General features: G+C 45.1%; 2 protein-coding genes across 2 annotated transcripts in view; both read right to left on the reverse strand.

The window, feature by feature from the left end:
• Positions 1-21,120, reverse strand: part of LOC102512762 (cytochrome P450 3A12) — a 64,143-nt gene that overhangs the window by 34,790 nt on the left and 8,233 nt on the right. The window contains exons 3-6 of the mRNA XM_032459760.1: positions 12,336-12,458; positions 6,844-6,971; positions 6,501-6,589; positions 3,368-3,694 (exon numbers count right to left, since the gene is read on the reverse strand). Of these exons, the coding sequence (XP_032315651.1) occupies positions 3,368-3,438 (71 nt within the window). The 5' untranslated portion in view covers positions 3,439-3,694; positions 6,501-6,589; positions 6,844-6,971; positions 12,336-12,458. The remainder of the gene's footprint in view (positions 1-3,367; positions 3,695-6,500; positions 6,590-6,843; positions 6,972-12,335; positions 12,459-21,120) is intronic.
• On the reverse strand, positions 620-1,948 carry LOC102513242 (dnaJ homolog subfamily B member 6-like; the record flags this gene model as incomplete). Its single annotated transcript, XM_032459763.1, is given in 1 exon segment — positions 620-1,948. A coding segment is annotated over 1 exon segment (969 nt), but the record flags the coding sequence as incomplete, so codon positions are not given.

A 21,120-nucleotide genomic window follows, 5' to 3' on the forward strand; every position in this document is an offset into this window, starting at 1 on the left:
AGCAACTGAGTGAATGTGTCAGAACATTAGTCCCAAGGAATGATCTGGTCTAGTGTCTAACCTCATGATTCCATGTCAAGGTAGAGGGTGGGCTGGGTGAATTCTTTCTAGCTCCTCTCATTTTGGTGGAGTAATGCTGCCTTGAGTACAAAGGAGAGGCTCACAATAAAGCGGATCATTTCTTACTGTGTTTACATTGTGCTGGCATAAGGAGGGCCTTGTCTACAGCTACTGACTTGTGGCTGCACCAGTGTCTTCTAAGGCAACAGTGTTGTTTGCCTGGTGGTGACCTTGTCTAGTGCCAGCCCCCACTGTCAGATGGATAACACATCATGTGACTTAGATTGTGCTCCTTCCCCCAGGCTTCAAGCAGATGGGATGCCAACCCTGCTGACCTCCTGTGGGACCAGGTCTAAGGAGTATCTCTGGGAGGTCTGCTTTGAGGAGTGAAGAATATTCTCCCCCTCCATCCTGACCCCTCCCTGGATGCCTCTCACATCATCACTGGTTCCCAGGCATGCTTACTCACCTGCACTGAGACATTAAAATAACCTGCTGGGCAGGGTTTTTTTTTGTTTTTTGTTTTTTGTTTTTTTGAATGCACCAAACACATTTGCATTTATTTTCTTTTTTTAAGCAAATAACAAAGACCCAGTTTACCAGCTTTACTTTTTTAAACCTAAGCTTAACATTACATATCTAAACAATTTTCAAAACTTACTAAGTTGCCAGCATTCATGCACAACTAGAAAACATCCTCAACTTATATTAAACCAGCAATGTGTTACCATTAACACATTAATGTCTTTCACTACTGAAAATACTGAAGAAAACTGGAATTACTTTTGTGGAAGGTTCGTCCCGGCAATGTTAGCTTCACAGCAGGCTGACACTACTTGGCTCACGTTGCAAGCACAATGGGAAGCAGGCCTGTGCTGGTGTTAGTGTACGAAAGAGTCACGGCCTCCTTGAGTTACGTTTAATAAAAAAGCAAAGTGCATACAGAGATATACAACAATTTTAAAGACAAAAAAATGGTCCTATCATGTGGTCCCAACAATAAACTCAAACGTCTATGACAAACAGGGCTCCGACGAGCTGTGTATAAACACGTTAGATCAGGTACAATTACATGGGAAGGTGAGTTCGTCTGAAACGCGCCAGTCCCCGGGGCGCCCGCTACACGGAACGTCCCTGGGCCGCGCGGGCCGGGAGCTGCTTGTTCTCCAAGCGCAGCAAGCAGCTGCTCCTTACCATTTATCATCAAGGACTTGAACTGGCCGTTCTCTTCCACTTCCACTCTTTCCTGACCGTTCTCGACAATCCTCCTTGTAGTGCTTTTTCTGCCGTTAACCATCTTAGTAGAAGCTGACACAGATTTGTGGTTGCCCATTCCACCGCCACCGAATGCCGTGAAAGAAAAAGACGCGATGCCTCCATGACCTAGTGAACCAAAGGACGTGAATCCTGTATCAAAAGAAGAAAATCTCCCTCCAAAGGCAGGAAATCCACTGAAACCGGAGAAGAACGACCCTGTGCCTCGGTTCCGGCTCCCACGCGGGCCCCTTTGATTCCCGAAGAAGTCCTCAAATGGGTCTTCGAAGAAGTCGAATGAAAATGGGTCCCTTCCACCAAAAAATTCCCTGAAGACGTCATCTGGGTTTCAGAATGTGAAGCCAAACCCAAACGGACCGTCAAAGTGACTTCCACCCCCTCGGCCACCGTCTAATCCTTCTTTGCCGTATCTGCCGTAGATGTCCCGTTTGTTAGCATCTGGTAACACCTCATACGCCTCAGCCACTTGCTTGAATTTTCTCTCCGCTTCTTCTTTCTTCTCAGGATTTTTATCTGGATGCCATTTCAGGGCCAGTTCCCGATATGCCTTTTTAATGTCCTCGGCTGAGGCATGTCTGTGCACGCCTAGAACTTCATAGTAATCCACCACGTTTCAGCAGGCTGTCGGAACGAGTGCAAGGACTCGGGACCGGCGGCGGAAGGCGCGGCGGGGTGGCGGGGGGTCTCCTCGGCCTCGGCGCGGCGGCGCTGGCAGCGGCGGCGGCGGCGGCGGTCCTCGCGCTTTCCTTTTCTGGGCAGGTATATTTTAAAACCTATACTATAGAGTATATTTGAATACTAGAGTCATATTCTGGAGTTTACTGTAGAAGGGTGAATTTATTTACATGCCTTTGTAGTCATAAATACTGAAAATCAGCCCTTCAGAAAGAGCGTGCTGGAAATACTCTTATATCAATAAAAATTATATTAAATAGAATGAAATGAAACCATATCAATCAATTTTATAATGTCATCAGACAGAAAATATGGTGCTACAATACCTTGAATTTCTAATATTTCTTTCGAAGAATTAAAACAAGGCTTGTATTATCTATGTCTATGTCATCACAATTTCCTAGACCTGATGAAAGCGAAATTGAGGTAGAAGTCAAATGTGGTGTGAAGGGGGGTGTCTACCCGCTTGTTGAAAATTGCTCCTCTCCCAACCTGCTCCGTGATGCCAGGAGTCCTGGCATTGAAAGGAATTCCTCTGCTGGGTGATTTTGATTCATCCTCCTGTACTGTACTTAAAGGAGGAAAAAAAAACCACTTAAATTGGATTTTGAGGCTTGTGCCTTTGAAGGCTTAGCAGGTTTCATATCGCAGAGAAAATAAACTTATACAATGATACTGACCCTTCCAGAGACTGGAAGAAAAGGTGAAAGAAACTAATACAATTTCAAGATTTCTGCCAAGTCTCCCCTGATCTAAAGATTTCTCATTTGGGGCTAGTTCTGCATAGTACAGGGTAGGTAAATTGAGTCCTAGAAAGGGAGTGCCAGGGAACGGGGACAGAAAAGGGGGAAGAGCTGAGCCTGAAAGAGAATGGCAATCAGTCCCAGCCCTTCACAAAGTCTGGGTGACCAGGAGCCTTGTGTAAATGACACCTGCAGAGGGAGAGAAGGGAGCAGGAACTCTGAGTGACACAGGGGCCAACCCTTCTACACATGTCTTGCTGCAGATACAGGATGCAGAAGGTGAAGATAATGAGACAGAAACCCAAGTTTCTTCCTCCTGTCTCCAGGATCCCCAGAGCTTGGGAAGGGGTGAGCCATTTGTTTTTAATCTGCCTCTGCCAGACTCCGGTCGATTTGTCCGGCTATAGTAACAGGAACTTGGGAAAGGGGGTATGGGTTAACTCCACAACAGATCTGGGTAAGCTCAATAATAACTACCCTTTTGTTCAAAACACCCAAAGCTTCAACTACTTCCCTTCCATTTACTTTAAACTTCAAACAGCTAAGGGAAAGGGAGAACTGATTGGCCCCCAAGTCCAAGGTTACAGAAGAGACAAGCCTAGACAGTTACTCACAGATAGAGGAGCACCAGGCTGGTAGCCAGGAGAACCCACGTTTCTATGGAAAAGCTTGGGATCAGGTCCATGGCCACTGTCCTCCGTGACTCTCTCCTCCAAGTTCCCTCGCCGCTGTGTGCGCTGCTCTTTGCCTGTGAGCGTGGAGCTCCCCGTCCTGCCCATGGAGATCCAGTGAGGCTGGAAGGTTTATGTGCTGGGAAGAGGGTGGGGCTGGAGCTGCAGCCAGTAGGAGGAACACCTGTGCTCCACTTGCAGAAGCTCACTCTGCCTTAAGTTGGCAAAGCATCTTGGACACTCCAGTTTGGCCTCCCTTGAGTTCATATTCTGTAGAAAATCAATGAACAATTCAATCAGTGTCATCTGATGTAGGCCCAAAAGTTACAGAAACTCAAAGCCACTGGCCATATCTCTTCTATACTGCCCTTGTCTCCATTGCTGCCCACACTCCAAAATACTTGAAATTCTTTAGACAAGTTAGGTCTACAGATCTTTACCCACGCAGTTTCCCCTGCCTACAAATACCCTTGCTGCCCCTGTGAGGTTCCTACTCATCCTTCAAATCCCAGCTCAGACAGAACCTGTATGTTAGAATCTTTCCTAACCAACCTCCTTGAACAGACATAACTATTTCCTCCTCAAGGGACTTCTGTCCCCTGCACACAATCCTGTTGTCTCCAGCATCACTGTTGGTTTCCACACCTAGTTCCCTTACCAGATGGAGAACTTGGGCAAAGCCTGGGTGGGTATTAGTCACCATTATGTCTCTCCCTAGTATCTAGCAGGGTGCATCCTGCAGAGTGGGCATCCCAAAAGGTTGGTGGAATTGAGCTGCTAGAGGTAAGACCTCTGGGCACCTGCGTGCTCTTTCCCTGTGGTTCTTTGATGATCATGCCATCTTCCAGGATTATTAATGCAATAAGAGGGCCTGGCTAGACCTTGGCCACCATCACTGCACATGCAGCATCATCCATCAGAATTCTGTTGACAAGAGGCACTTGAAGGAGAGGCAGGACATGGACCAGATGATGATGGCTGCACCAAGGGATATCAATTCAGGCTGCTTCCTGCACAACCGACCTCAGAGGGTCCCGCAATAAGAACAAGCTAGATAGATTCTAGACCAAAGAATGGCCCCTCTCTTTGGAAAGGTCATAATCCAAGACCAACAGGTGTGAAGGGAGCAAAGAAAATAAATCAGCCAAGTGGGCCCCAACCACCTTCTCCACCAGTGATGTGGCACGTACCATAGACAGGTCTCCAAAGGATGACATGAAGTTTTTCTCTGGGTCAAAGAGGGGTGATCAGAGCAGATGGGTTCCCGCTTGTTGACAAGTGTGGAATTTTTTATTGGGTAGTGAGGGGCTGGTAAAGAGGAGGCCTAGAGTAGCAGTCGGTGTCACCTGTGAGGCTCCCCACTGCATTCCTGATGGGAGAAATATGAGGCCTGAGCATGGAGAAATTACACCAGCTCAGTATCTTCACTCTGAACCGTGTCCTGTGTTTGCTTGGCCCAAGAAACTATGGATTATGTGAAAAACAAAACCTCAAAGGTGATTAAAACTCAACAGAAATAGAAGACATTTAACCTGCATGTGCACTTCCCTCCTCTCTATATTTTTCTCTCTTTCAGTTCTTCTGTGGAAAGTGATACTCATCTCTTGCCAACTCTTTCCATCCCTCTGGCCTGAAAATCCCCGGGGCTGCCTGACACCAGCCTGAGTGGGTGGATGTCTCATTGGTAAAACGCAGTAGGTCCCAACTATCTCCCCCTCTGCCTTCTTTTATTTCCTTGGGAGCTTGTCATGCAGCATGAAATTCCTACCGTCATAGTTCGTCAACTTTGGGTTCAGGCTTTCTCCAGGAGGCACCTGTTAAAATCCATAGTTGCCACTAGAAATACAATGCATGAATGCATCCATTTATCTGTCCATTGATTCAAAGCCACACAGGTGAATGTCAGGTGCAGGTGATGCACTGGGCTGTGGGCTGGAAGCCATACAGTCCCCGCTTTGGGAGCCGCCTCCCCGTGGAGGGAATGAGGCACACAACCATGCTCAGTATGTGGCACACCTTGGGATCTCTGGAATAATAGAGCCCCACCGAGACATAACTAAGGACAGAAGTGGCTGTAAACCTGAACACCAAAAGGACAGACACGGGAAGCTGGAAGATGATCCCCCAAAGAAAGGAGAATAGAAAGTCCTAGGAGATCTGACACTTTTCTGCTCCATTTTGGCGCCTTCTCTGGCTACCTGTAAACAGGGTCATGATACACTCCCTAGTTTATAGATGTAGAAAGTAAGGCTCAGTGAGTGCAAGTGGCTTCCCAACAACTACTGATCACAACAACAGAAATGCTGTAAATACGCTAATATGAAGGAAGCCGGGCAGGTCCTCTGCGGCCCTGAAATGCTGATACTCAACATTTGCCTTTTGGTGATAAGGGTCACTCAGGGAAATAGTGAGACTCAAGGCTGCAAAAGCATTTCGTTAAAATTCTGGTTTTGGTCTAGATGGCTACCCCGGACCCAGGAGCTTCCCTGTGGGCCTCCAGAACTAAGGACTCCATCTCATCTCAGCAGAAATAAAGACACATGCAAGTCATGAGGATACTAAGGGTCTTGCCGTGTAAGATCTACCTCTCTATGTTCCCGACTGAGAGGTACAGAAATTATATCCAACATGGAAAGATTAGGGTGTCATCTGATAACTAGTTATAACCTAATTTACTCAACTAATCCCAAAGCCTTTCTTACTCTTCTTGGAAACACAACCCTTGTGGAAAGTATATGCTTTCCTCTTCCTCCAAAACACATACTCGGCTATGATGATTTTCTTACTAAGCCTAATATGACCATCACCTGCCCTGTTCACCTGCCCTGTCCAACTGGTTGGAATCTATCCCAGTGACAGTAGGCTAGTCATTGTTTGGGAATAACGTGTCCCCAGTGCCAAATGCTAACAACTGCAAGTGGCCTTGCTCTGCAAGGGGAAGTGACAGAAGGCATGATCTTTGCGCCCCTTCGATCCACAGCAGGGAGCACCTCATGTGAAGGGGCGCGGCACTAAGACTGTTTAGGAAGACGTGTGCCTGAAGGGCGCCCCAACCCCGCGTCTCTGTTCTGCTCACCTGTGTATTGGCGGGCTCGTCACGTACTGCAAAGCTCAGTTCTAAATGCTTAAGGTGCGGATATGGCTCAGACCCCAACGGTATTCAGGCTGAAGATAGAAACAAATGAACAGGTAGATATAGTACAGCCAAGATATAATAATTGTGCAGGTTTTAGAAACACAGAGTCTTCATCAAGGGTCACTGGCTTATCTGCTTTCTCAGTCCTCAGCAATCGGTCAGGGTTGAAAATCAAGTAGCACTCAGGAAAGCATAGGCTCAGATATCAGTACAGGCTCAGATATCAGTACAGGTGTCAGGTCTCAGTGACACAAAAGGCACCATCAAGTCTGCTAGTCCTGACCTTTCAGAGGTGGCTCCTTTTCTGAGAAGCCTGTCCTGAGTTCTGGCTGAGAGAATTGCTCACAATGTGGGGAGGCAGTGTTGCTCAGGGTGCTTTGTGTGTTAGAGTCTAATTTCACAGGCCACAATCTGGAGTGTAAAAAAAAATAAAATAAAAGCAAGATTATGTGTTTGAAATATCATATGCTATCACTTATATGTGGAATCTAAAAAAAATGACACATACAAACTTATTTACAAAACAGAAACAGACTCACAGACATAGAAAACAAACTTATGGTTACCGGGGGAGACGAGGGGAGGGACAGATAAACTGGAAGTTTAGGATTGGCAGATACAAACTACTATGTACAGAATAGATAAACAACAAGGTCCTACTATATAGCACAGGGAACTACATTCAATGGCTTATAGTAACCTGTAATGGAAAACAACACAGAATATTTGTGTGTGTATGTGTCCATGTGTGTGTGTGTGTGTGTGTATACATATATATAACTGAATCACTGTGCTATATACCAGAAACTAATACATTGTAAATCAACTACATTTCAATTTAAAAAAAAAGATCATGCATCTGTAACGCAACTCTCAAGCTCTCAGTCTCAGTAGGGCACAACTTGATCTTGCTATTTTGGGGTAACCAGGTGGTATCTAAGCTTGGTGGCTGGGTGCGGAGGTTGGTGGGGGAGTGGTGAGGTAAGCGGCATGTCTGTGGACATTCCCTCTTGGCCTTGGAGGAGGTGAGCCCCTTGCCCCAGTGTCACTGTGTATTGACTGGGACCTATACCTGCTGTGTTCAGGCCATGTGCCGAGCTTAAATACAAAAGAGTCAGGATCTTGCCCTTACCGAAGGCAAGCAGGAGAGAGGGTCTAAACAAATAACCACACAAATAAATATTGAGCTATATGTTGGGACATGTGCTAGGAAATAAAAGAATCCCCTTTCTTAAGCTCCCTTAGCATTAATATAGTTGACCTTTCTTTCTTTCCTTAAACTCTGTTCTCCTTGAAAGATATGAAGACAACAGAACCAACAGGAATGGCATTGGAAGCGTGTGACCCCGGCCCTGGGTCTGGCTCCTCATCTGTCCACGAGGGAAACTGACCAGAACTGACCTAAGAGGCCCCTTCCACAAGTCCCCTTCACTGCCTGAAACCCTGAGCCTGTGTCCCTCCCTCGTCCTTTATTCTCCTTCCTTTATGTCATTTAGGGCCCTCAAGTACCCTAGTCAGGAACCAAGAATCCCTGAGGGCAGGATGGAGAGCCAAGATGGACCAGGATGGACTTGGGAGAAGAAAACCACCCATTCAGGACTTGAGCTCTAATTGTAGAGTGGTTTCTAACTGGGACTATAGAAAGAAGTGCACGCCACATACACACACACACACACACACACACACAGAGCAAGACCTAACCTCAGGCAAGGAGACCTACTATTTCTTATTCTGAGTACTTGGCCTGCATTAACTAACTCAACCCACTCAACGCCCTTAGGAGACAGGCACTGTTTTGATCCCTATATTACAGATGAGCAAACTGGGGCACAGGAAAGTTAAGTGATCATCCAAGGATTCAACACTAACCACTAGCAGAGCTGGGATTCAAATTTAAATCATCTAGGTTTAGAGTTCAGTCTTAACTTTAACCAATAGGTCTCCTGGCCTGAGATTAGGTCCTTTCTGACCCCCACACATCCCATCATGCAGAAAGCCCCCCACACCCTGGAGCAGAAGCACTTCCACAGACTTCACAGCAAAGGGAAGAGGAGCAGGAGGGCCTCCTCATGGCTGCGCACTTTCCCATTCCTGAGTTCCTCTTCCTTGATAAACTAACCACTAATATCTCTAGTACACTGCACACCTTATAAAGTTCTTTCATGCCTCTTTTAATTGATCCTCATTCGGTGAGTTAAGTAGTGCTGGGATTATTTAATTTCCACTTTACAGATGTGGAAACAGAAGCTCAGGGTGGAGAAGAATGTGGCCCAAGTATTAAACCATGAATGCAGGGCATGGAGCTAGATCTTGTGATTCTAAATTGTGCCAGTAACATGCTTGCTTGAATTCCAAGGGGCCTCCTGATGTAACTTGGCAGGTCGTGACAGCCCCACATGGGGTAAAAATTTCTTTCCACACCCTCCATCATGTTCCAGTGTTGTCATAAATGCTACAGAGCTGTTTGTGGCCACATAAAAGGACAGCACATCCTTCTACCCACTCCTGAATTTTGTGTATTCATGAACTCATAGAGTCAGCAGATAAGGGATGTTGCAAATAATTCTGACGTGTCTCAGTCATTTAGGTTTCCAAGAAAGCAAGAAGTAAAAGATGATGAAACCAATGAGTGAAAGAGGAATCAGAGAATGGGAGGCAAATTTCAGAAGATCACAAGGAAGGGAATTAATGAAACAGGAAGCGTAAGATGAAGGAAGAGATGAGCATCCCAGGTTATGTTGTGAAGAAGGGGGAAGCATCGGCGGTTTCCCCTAAATGCTGCAGTGACCTCCGAATGAGTTTTGCCTGATCCTACGCTGGCCTCATCCAGGGGACTCCGTGCTCTGCCACCAGACAGGGACTGGTAAAACATGAGTCTCTCAACGTTTCTCAGGGTTGCTCAAATCTCTCCTACCACTCCCAACATCCAATATTAAACCCGAATGCCTTGAGGTAGTAACTCAAGACCCTTGTTGGACACTTAGTTCGCCTCCACCTCTTGGCTTTTGTAAACGGCGCTGCATGAGCAAAGGGATATATAGTGTTCCTTTTTTTTTTTTTCCAATTATTTTGGGGGGTGTTGATATTTGGGGTTTTTTTCTTTTAATGGAGGTATGGGGATTGAACCCAGGACCTCGTGCACACTAAGCACGCACTCTGCCACTGAGCTACACCCTCCCCCATGCTTTTCAAATTAGCTTTTTCATTTTCTTAGGATAAATGCCCAGAAGTGAACTTGCTGGACTGTATGGTAGTTCTCTTTTTAGTTTTTTAAGGAATGTGCATACTGTTTTCTATTATGGCTGCACCAATTTGCATCACCAGTGACAGTGCAGGAGAGCTCTCTTTTCTCCACATCATCATCAACACTTGTTGTTTCTTGTCTGTTTGCTAACAGTCATTCTGACGACGTGAAATGATATCTCACTGTGGTTTTGATTTGCAATGCCTGATGGTCAGTGATATCAACCATGTTTTCTTGCGCCTGTTGGCCACCTGTATGTCTTTGGAAAAATGCCTATTAAGGTCTTCTGCCCATTTGTTCTGAACATTCTTCTCAGGATGTTTGAGGTTTTTAATATTGACCTAGGGGGTATTATGCCAAGTATAATGAGTCAGAGAAAAACAAACTCCATATGATTTCACTTATAAGTGGACTCTAAAAAAACAAAACAAATAAACAAACAAACAGAACAATACAGAAACAGATTCATAGATACAGAGAACAAACTGGTAGTTGCCAGAAGGGAGTAGGGTCATGGGTCACCAGACAGACAAAATAGGTGAAGGGATTAAGAGGTCAAACTCCCAGATGTAATAATATCTGAAATTTGTGGGGTAAAGTCTTAAGCTCAAGAAAATTATACCTATTAATTTAATTGTTGCTAAGAATTGTGAAAAACATTAGTTGAAATATCAGAAGCAACAGGCAAGTTCCTAGGAAAACATAATTGACCAAAACCAGCCCAAGAAGAATAGAAAGTTAAATAGTCAAAAAAAAAAAAGTCATTAAAAAAATTAAGTGGAAGTCAAAATCTTCCCACAAGGAAAACACAACCTCCAGAGGGTTTTACAGTGAACTTTAAGGAACATGTATGACTTAGCTTGATTTCCCAAAAAAGGAGAGCCTGAGACACAGGCTTTTGTGCTACTATTTTATAGGGCATTTGATCCCAAGGGAACAAGGGTGAAGGAAAATAGGAATGAAGCATGGAAGGACACATAATCGACACCAGGTGCCTTAACCAACCTGGCTAACAATTGGTATCAAAAGCAACCAACTCTTTGATCAACAGAGGCCATCTTCTGAGAGGCCCTATGACCATCCAGGATGGCCCGTCAGGGGAAGGAGTGGGGAAGAGGGTGTCCACTGGCTTCCTTCTCCTTTGGGGTAAATGTTTGTTCCATGGGACAGTGATTCTCTAAAACGTCTGTATTACAGATGATTTGGTAGGTCGGGAGGCACGGTCAGGCTTCATCTCCACAAATTTAATTGGAATCCATGCAAAGATGGTCCCTGCAGTTGTGTCTGGAACTAAACATGTGTCCAAAGACCAGGACAAGCAAGTTAGTTCTTAATGCTGTCTAACAGATTACCCAGTAGCATTTATTATGGCCAGTTCCTTGGGTTAGGAATCCTGGTATGACTTAGCTGGGTACCTCTGGCTCGGGCTCTCTCATGAGGCTACAGTCCTGCTGTCAGGCTGGACCGTGTCCCATCCAAAGTCTCAACTGGGAGAGGATTCACTTTCAGGCCCACTAGGTGGTCTGACAGGATTCATCTCCCCACAAGCTCATGGACTCAGTTCCCGGCTGGCTGTGAGCCAGAAGCCTCCCTCAGATCTTTGCCACCTGGGTCTCTCCACAGGGCAGCTCACAGCATGACAGCTGGCTTCCCTCAGAGTGAGTGGGTCAGAGAGGACGCCCAAGATAGGAAGCCACAGTCTTTTCATAACCTAATCTCAGAAGTGATCCCGTCTCTTTTGCCATATTCTATTCACCGGGCCCAGCCACACCAATGAGAGGCGGTTAAACAGGGGCGTAACTGCCTGGAGGCAGCACCACTGCTGGTCTTAGAGGTCTTAGAGGATGTGACACAGAGGTGAAGCCAAGAGATTCCTAATTGTCCAATGCAAACAATCCAGATGACTGAACAAGAAGGCATCACACCCAGATTATTCTATGAGGACAGGGTCAACTTGATCCAAAACAGAACAAAAACAGGATGAAAAAGAAAGACTGCGTGCCCATCTCACTCATGCGCTTCAGTACAAAAATCCTGAACAACATGGAGGCAACCCTCACCCAGCAGTGGTGATGCACCATGCTTCACCCTGGAGCTCAAGGGTGGTTAACAGACAATAAATATAAATATCAGTTACTAGGTTAATTGACTAAGAGAGAAAAATCATATCATCCCAATAATTTCAGAAAGTGCATTTGATAGTACTCAGTATGTCCTTTACGATACAGGAAGAACTTAAACTACTAATAGCAATGAGTATCCTTAACTGATAGAAGTATCTACAAAAAAACCCTAAGAAAACTTAATTCTTCATAGTATAAAAGCATTATCTGCTTATATCATTTTAATGTTTTACCACGTGTACATATAGCCTTTTCAAAATTTGTAACATTTTCTATATAAATAAAATCCCATCAATAAACTTTTTGGATAAGTGAAAAGAATGTCATTACTTGTTTTTTCCAGAAACCCAGCTTTTGGATCCCAGGGTGAACAGTTTAAAATCACTAGTAAGTTAAACATTTTTCTACCTTTGAAGCTGTTTGAACTGACCACAGGAGTTCAATTTTGCGGGTTCATCCAGTGGGTTCATCCAGCCGCGATCACCTAGGTTCACAAGCCGAGTTCTTCACCTTTGGTTAGAACATCAACTCCTGAGATAATCAGATGGAAAAAAATAAACCATTGCCCCAGAAAACAAACACTCATTGTTCGTACGCACAGTTCCAAAAGTTCCTAAGGAGACATATGACCACGGTGCCTGCCAAGCCCAGGGACTTTTTCCAGGGGCCCTGCCCAGCCAAGTCCGGCCCACACCTGGACTCCAAGACAAGGTGCCTCTTTCCACTCAGTCACACAGTTATCCCCAGGGTCACAGGGCCCTCTCTGTCGGTCTGAACTGGTCTTCACTGTGCCCGGTGCCATGACACACCATGGGCACAAAGTGCGAACAAGACCATGATGGAGGGCACCAGTGCCTAGGTGGGGGGCCCACACAAGCAGACTCCTCCAAAGGTGTCCAGAGGTTGGGCAAGGTAGAGATAATGGGGTCCTGAGACACCGGGCGGATGGTGGGCTTCCCAGAGGAGGTGGCACCGCTTGCACTACCATGGACAGAGCAGTGCTTGCCAGAAGGAGAGAAGGAGAGAGCGCTTTTCAGGCCATGAGAATGAGCCAACTGGCCGTCACTGTCATTGCTGAGTATGTCTGTCATCGCCTGATTGCAAAGCACAGTGTCTAAGTCAACCGAATATTTATTATTGCTAATAAGGAAGTGACAGGATCACAGGTTCTATCTTTGTAGGGACAAGGTTCCAGCCTGGACAGGTCAGCAGGGAGCTGAAGACTGTGCAGGGCCTCTGGAAAAGGCCACTGGGCTTCGCAGGCACCATAGTGACCTGTCTTGTATGTGTTAGGGGACATTCCTGGGATTTTAAAAATTTCACTGTGATAAAATTCACATGACATAAAGTTAACCATTTTAAACTGAACAATTTCGTGTCATTGAGTACATTCACAACGTTGTGCCACCACCGCCTCTGTCTAGTTCCAAAGCATCTCCATCATGCCAAAGTGACCTCCTGCGCCCATGAAGCAGTTTCTCCCCACTCTCCCCTGCCACAGCCCGTGGCAACCACCACTCTACACTCTGTCTCCATAGATTTGCCCTTTCTGGATGTTTCATATGAGCAGAATCATGTTATGTGTAGCCTCTTGTGTCTGGATTCTTTCATTTACATGTGTTCGAGGTTCACCCCTCTTGCACCGTGTATCAGTACTTCACTCCTCTGATGGCTGAAGAATACCCTCTTGTATGGATTTGTTTACTTATTCATCCCCTGATCTGCCCTGCTTCCACATTTTGGCTATTGTGAATAGTACTGCTATGAACTTGAAGGTACTTTTTTTTTTTTTTGAGAAATTGTGTTCAGTTCTCGTGGCTATCTACCCAGGAGCGCAAGTGCTGGGTCGTACGGTGATTCTATGCTCTCTTTCTGAGGAGCTGCCAAACTGTTCTCCATGGTGGCTGCACCATGTTGCATCCCCACCAGCCACGGATAAGGGTTCCAATTTTCCTACATCCTCACCATCACTTGTTCTTTCCTCTTTTTTAATAGCTATCCTAGTTTTTTTGAAATAGTAAACATTCTGGGATTTTGACTTTGTGCAGCCACATTAATTAAGAATCTGTAAGAATTTGCCAGAGACAGAGAGGGATAAGAAAAGCGCCTGGCTGGGAACCTGCCCCAGGTGGCCCTTGAGCTGTCTTTGGACTCCAGGGATGTCTGTGCTCCCTGCTGTGCAGACAGCTGGCTAGGCGGGATCCATGCATGGAGTGTGACTGACACGCAGGCCCTGGGTGAGGGATTGAAACCCTCTCAGCCCCAGCTGCCTGATCTATAGACTGAGTGTTAATAGCTGTGTCTTTCCCTCCTAAAGGAGCCCAGACCAGGCCAGACCCGGGCCCATGACCGGAGGGGCTTGAAGCCTGGATCTGCATGTCGGCCTCCTGGTGGCTCTGAAGGAAGAGAACATGTGATGTTGCCCAGTCGGACACGGGGCCTGCAGTAGGCCCTCAGAAGCGTTCAACTGTTTGAGCTCATAAACATTTCCGCTAGTGCTAAAAAGGATGAGAGTTACAGAGTAATCACAAGTTATGGACGAATCTTTTGTTAGTAAGAGGAGACACAAGTTCAAGTTGTAGTTGAAAAATAATTAAAAGGTTGGGATTTTGCTGACTATGAACTCTTTTCCTTTTTCATTCTTACTGACTGTGTCTAAATGGCTCTTTTTATCACCTGCTGTGTGTGGAACCACTGAGTCATAAATGTTTAGCATTTAATTTCCTGGGTTCTCATGGGGGCGGGGGGGGGGGGTCTGTCCAGCTGTGCGAGCTCAGGGCCCTGAGCAGGACCTCCAGCCACACTTTCCCCACTCCTGTAGGACCTCAAATCCCCCTGGGTTGAAATGCCCCCTCCTCCTATCCTGGGGCAGAAATTGTTTCTAAAAAGTTCCCAAAGTGAGTGCACTGTTGGCAGAGAAAAGACGAACCTCAAAGGAACAAAAAACAGGAGTAAGGAAGGCTCAGTCCCTCCTTACAGACACAGGGTGTTTATAAAATTCAGGGAGGACTTCCAGGCAGGGCAGGGACTGGGGCAAGAAGATTGAGGCATACCACTTGAGCACAAAATTGCCAAAAATCTGTGATCAAGACAAACTATATTCTAACCCATTAATTTTTTTTAAAAAATCAGTATTAATGCCACCACCAGACACTAGGAAGAGGCCTGGGGCAGATTCTCCCTCAGACCCTTCCGGAAGAACCAACCCTGCGGACACCTTGATCTTGGGCTTCTGGCCTCCAGAGCTGTGAGACAAAAAGTTTCTGTTGTTTTAAGCCACTTAGGTCATGGTACTCTATTATGGCCACCTCCCCTGCCCTGTAGAAGACTAGGGGATGTTCTCTGCACATGTTGAACTAGACATTCTCTGGATTGGAGACCTGTGGCAGAGAGGAGGCTGGGATACATCACTGGAAGCGGAGGAATCGTGAGCTTGCCATCACCCTCCATCTCCTTGGCAGGAGACCAGAGAAGTCCTTCCCGCAGAGCGGAACAGCCCAAAGGACCTACAGGTCCTCATATTTAAGGTGCTCCAGCCAGACAGCTCTACCCAGAAGCCCATCATTGACAACTCCCACACATTCTCAAATACAAGCAGACAGGCACAGACTGGCCAGCATTTAAGGGAAAGATTAAAACAAACAGAAAAGGGAGCTCAAAGGAACAGAAGTGACGCAGGAAAAAGAAGGGAGCTTTGGAAAACAGTCTCAGTGGCCTGAGTGCTGTGCTGACATGAAATCAGAACAGAGAGCAAAAATGAATTCATAGACATAAAAAAAAGAAGAAGATATAACACTCCATTGAAAGGTAGTCAGGTGAAGTTAAATAATTCACTCTAAAAGAAAAGGACAAAAGATGAAAAATCAGAGAGAAAAGATAAGAAAAGTAAAGATTCAATGCAGGAACTCCATCATCTGAACCAACAGGGGTTTCAGAAAAGAGAACAGAAAAAAAAAAGAAAGAAGTCAAGAAAATTTCCCAGAACCAAAGGGCAAGAGTCTCCAGACTAAGACGTCAATAAACTGGCACTAATATGGCTGCCCCTGGTCACATGTAGCTAGATACATTAAAATATAAATTATTTAAAGTCAGATAAAACCAGACATGCAGTTCCTTGGTCACACCAGCCACATTTCAAGTGCTGAGTAGCCTAATGCCGCTGGAGGCCACCATATTGAACATCACCGGTAGAGAGCATCCTGTATCATCGCAGAAAGGTGGGTCGGACAGCTCTGGCCCAGAATAATGGATGAAAGCCGATCCACCAAGACACATAGTCATGAAATTTCAGAACACCAGGGACAAAAAGAAAATCCCAAGAGATTCCAAAAGGACGTGGGGACAAGAAACAGGTCACACACACAGGAACAGAAAGCGGAAGAGCATTAAACTTCTCAACAACCATGCTAGAAGCAAGACTCTGTGTCCTCAAATTCAGAGAGAAAACTCTGCCCCACCTACAATTCTATGCCCAAACCATCAATCAAGCATGAGCATAGAGCAAAGAATTATTGAGACATGCAAGTTCTTTTTTAAAAAATTTACTCCTATGCATTATTTTTCAGAAAGTGACAAGATGATGCCTCTATGGAAATGAGGGACAAAACCAAAAAAGAGACAGCCCCAGGACCTGGGAACAGGTAATTCAGTGCAGCACAGAGGCATGGCGAATGCCCAGGCTGATGGTTATGCAGAAGCAGGAACAGGCAGCCTAGGACTAAGCAAGGAGAGAGCCTGGGGAGGGCTTGAGAATCATGAGAGGGGATTTACACTTCTTGTGGAAGAGATGACAGGGATGGAGGAAAACACATCAAATTACAAAAGGAACTATTGATTCCAAGGAAGATGAGATGTCAGAAACAGAAACAGAAGCTTAGAAGTATGCGTGGCTCTCGTGCGAATAATGAGTACTTAGGTCATAAAGACGTGAACACCAAATAAGAATCACATTCCTATCCCTGTTTTGGGAAGGTGGGAAATGGGTGTGAGGCAAGGAGGATATCAGAAACCTGAACTCTCATCTCCCAGGGTAATCAGGGAACAGTAGGAGAAGCACGTCATTTAATGACATGATGATGAACATCAGAAGAAACTTCTCAGTGGATTGAAAATGGACTCTGGAGGGAAATCCCAGAGTGGGGACCAGATACAGCAAAGCACCACTAATTTGATTGTAAACCATGTAGGAATGTTTGACTTTTTAAAGCATGTACATCTATGAATTTGGCTTTTAAAAATAAATTTTAAAAGCCCCAGAGAAGGTGTTACCTCCTCCCAAACCCCTCTAGAACTAAGTACTCCTTCTCTTGCTTCCAAACCACGGGGGCCAACCTCCTGCCATATTGAATCGGTCCATTCATGGGTCTGACATTTCCCCACCAAACTGGGAGCAGCTTGTGTCTGACCCAGAGTGGTGCTCAGGACATCTTTGTGGATCAAAACAGAAGCCCAGATAAGAACCTCCCTCAACCTCCCAGGCATGTTTGAGGTTTAGATGAACCTCCTGATAGTGGGATTGGGAAATTCCCAAATGGCATAAAGGTGAGTGGTGCCAGTGGGAGTCCACCAGGTATTTCACAAACAGCCAGGAGATGTTTTTGCAGAGGGCCTGCAAAGTGCTCAGCAGCATGCTAGTCCCCGAAAGGACATTCACGGGGCCCACATTAACCTCAAAGCCACCCTGCCCTTTGGGTGCTCCATCCCAGCACCAGGACCGATGAGGCTGTTTGGAAACAGCACAGCATAATGAGTAAGGCCACAGGTCTGGTTCCATCAGGTCTGAGTCACCCCCGCTGACCTGGGCCCTTCTCACTGGCAGCCAGCTCCCAACCCCAATCTCCACCCAGCCTTGATGGGTGTGCACATCCACTGATGCTGATTTTAATCTGTGTTCTTTCGCTGTCATAAACCACAACCACTAGCATTAAAGCTTTACTGAGTTCTGTGAGTCCTTCTAGCAAATCACTGATCCCAGATGTGGTCTTTGGGACTTCTGAAACAGAGAGAAACTAGAGGAAGAACATTCCATGCAGAGCAAATAACTTGTGCAAAAACCCTGAGGTGGGAATGCAAATGAGATTTAGGCCAAGAACAACCAAGGAGTCTGCCCAAGGTCACACATGGTCGTGGAGGAAAAACTGAACCCAGAGCTTAGGTCTGCTGATGCCGACCCACGGGGTTTTCCCCTGAGGTCCTAGAAATGGTTGAAATGGGATAGGCTTAGGGGTCAGACAGAGTTCCAAACCCTGGTTCTACGCTTGTTAGCTTAGTGACTCTGAGGAACTTGTTAAACCTCTGTGAACCTCAGCATCCTCATCTCTAAAAAGGATCTGGTGCATATTCCATGGCTTGTGTAAAAAGTATATAAGATAATGGGTGTCAAACCGTAGGCACATAATAGGGCTCTTCATTTTAATTTCCTCAAAAATAGAACTTGAGTTAAATATTTGAAAATAAATAGTTAATTTAGAGAGTCATCCCAAGAAGCATTTTGAGAGGACAAAGAAGGGACTCGAGGAAGGCAGGAACGCAAATACGGCGCAGCCAGGCCTCGGAGATATTGCGGGCTCGGTTTCAGACCGCTGCCATTAAGTGACTATTGCAGTAAAGTAAGTTACACAGATTTTTTGGTTTCCCAGTGCATATAAATTATGTTTACACTATATTTTAGTCTATTAAGTGTGCAACAGAATTATGTATTAAAAAAATGTACATACCTTACTTTTAAAATAATGTATTCCTAAGAAATGCTAACTGTCATCTCTCTTTATGCTCAGCCTTTCCCTCCTGGCCTGCCAACAGCTGAGGCTGGCTTCCTCTCCCATCACAAAGCCTTCTACAAGCCACTCCCAAGTGCCTGCGGCTCTCTCCATGGAGTTCAGCACAGCCCTGAAAGGCAGTCTCTTCAGGGAGACAACACACAGAATTGATGTGTTAGAACAGAGGACATATGTAAGGGAGGGAAGATGGAGCAAAAGGAACAGGACAGTTCAGAACAGAACAAGAACAGCTTGAGTGAGACTACAAGATTAGCCAAAGGGTCAAGTCTGACTCTGGATCAGCTCTTTTTAAGCAAGAGCCACCTCTAAAGGTGGAAAACAGATGTCAGAGGATGACGATGCCAAATAGAAAAGGTCCAGGCCTCCCATCAGTCTCACCCAGAACAGCTTTGTAAACTGAGGCTAAGCATTCTTTCTAAGATTGTAGTCGAGGGCCACAGAGTGACCTATGGGAGGGAGCACTGGGGAAGGGGGGGAGTAGGAAGCAGGAATAAGCTGGATCAGACCAGACATGAGATTATGGAAGAAATAAAGGAGTAACTGGAATAGTACGGTTGGGAGGAAGTCATTGTGGGAGTCCAGACCACGGGGTCCTGCTCCAGTCCTTCATTCACTCACCTGACCGTGAGCAAGACGGTCTCAACTCTCTGTCTGTCACAGAGGGAGGTTGTACTACATGTTCTCAGTGTCCAGGTAATAAAATTTTATGAACTAAGTTCAAATCTCCCAAGGTTATAAACTTGGAAGACAGAAATAGAGGCAAGGATGGTGGCAGCTGAGATCAATAGCCAGATGGGTTATGTTGCAACTCAAATCAAAGCACCAGTGACAACACATTTCTGATGTTTTCCTACAGCACTGCCTCGCTGGCATAATTTTTGTTGAATATTAAACAATGACCTAAACTCGCATATGAACCTTAGGAAGTTCAGACTATAATCAGACTAGTTCAGACAAGTTGAAAATATGAAATCAGTTCACCCCAGGAGCACATTTCTGTGGGACAACTCTACTATGGGACTGTCATTAAAAGTCAAGATTTGACAGTTTCCATTTTCTTAGAATATATACATTGAAAGAGAACCAAAAATTCTGTTACTTGCAGTGCCCAGAAATTATATGCACCAAAAAAAGGGTCCCATGGAAATTGACTAAAACATAACAGGTTCATATCCATTAAATTATTTGGAGGACTTTAATCAATAAACCAATGCTGATGAAGTTACTTCAGCAATAACGGAAGACAGAATTTTTCAAATACCTCTAAAAAAAGAGGCAGGGACTGTGTGGCAATCCTTTGGTCTCTGATAGGCTGGTACAAATGGATTCACCTTTTTTTTCTACACAGTAATTCAAAATCATATAAAAATACATAGCTCTACAGTAAAGATAAACATATGGACAAATATAACAGCCTGTTTTATTGTAATTTTGATTTTTAACTCCACTTTTTACTCTATTATAGGATTTAAAAGACAAAAGCATAAAAATAATTTTATATTAAAGGGTACATAATATACAAAGATGTAATTTATGACATGAATAACAAAAAGTGGGTGCAGAGCTGTAAAGAAGTATTATTTATGCAATTGAACTTGTTTAAAATAGACTGTTATACTTTAGGATGTTTTATGTAATCCCCATGGTAACCACAAAAAAAAAAAACTATTGAATATGCACAACAAGAAATGAGAAGGAAATTAAAACATGTCGCTACAAAAAGTCAACCAAACACAAAGGAAGCAGTAAGGGAGGAAATGAGGGGCAATAAAGCTTTGACATATACAAAAGACAAAGATCAAAATGGTAATAGCAAGTCCTTTCCTATCAGCAATTACTTTAAATACAAATAGAAATTGATTAAACTATCCAATCAAAAGATACAGATTGTCAGAAGTGGATAAAATAGAATCCAAATATGCTGTGTTTATAGAGATTTTCGTTAGACTTAATGCCATATACAGGTTGAAAGTGAAAGGATGGAAAAAGATATTCAATGTGAATTATAACCAAAAGAGAGCATGGATGGTCATACTAAATAGACAAAATAGACTTTAATTCAAAAACTGCAAACTCCAAGCAGATATCTCAGAGGCTCACACAGTGCTCATCGGCGTGGACCCCAGTGGCCTGCTTTGCAGAGGACATAGGCAGCTTTTGCCCTTGAGGTAACTACCAGCCATTGCCACTGCAGACTCCTTGAAGAGGGAGACACTGCCCAACACCCCCCCCCACCTCAGACGGAGTTGCTGCTGCACCACCCTGGGGGCAGGGCTCCCAGCCCTCCTTAATCTTGTGCATGCCCCACACCCCAAAGCCATGGCTGCTCTGCCTGCGCCCACATTTCAGTCCCTGACTTCATGGCCATCAGACCTGCAGGGCACATCAGACATCAGTGCTGCCACCACCACAAG

Source organism: Camelus ferus, chromosome 18, assembly GCF_009834535.1.
Source record: "Camelus ferus isolate YT-003-E chromosome 18, BCGSAC_Cfer_1.0, whole genome shotgun sequence".
Taxonomy (NCBI): Eukaryota; Metazoa; Chordata; class Mammalia; order Artiodactyla; family Camelidae; genus Camelus; species Camelus ferus.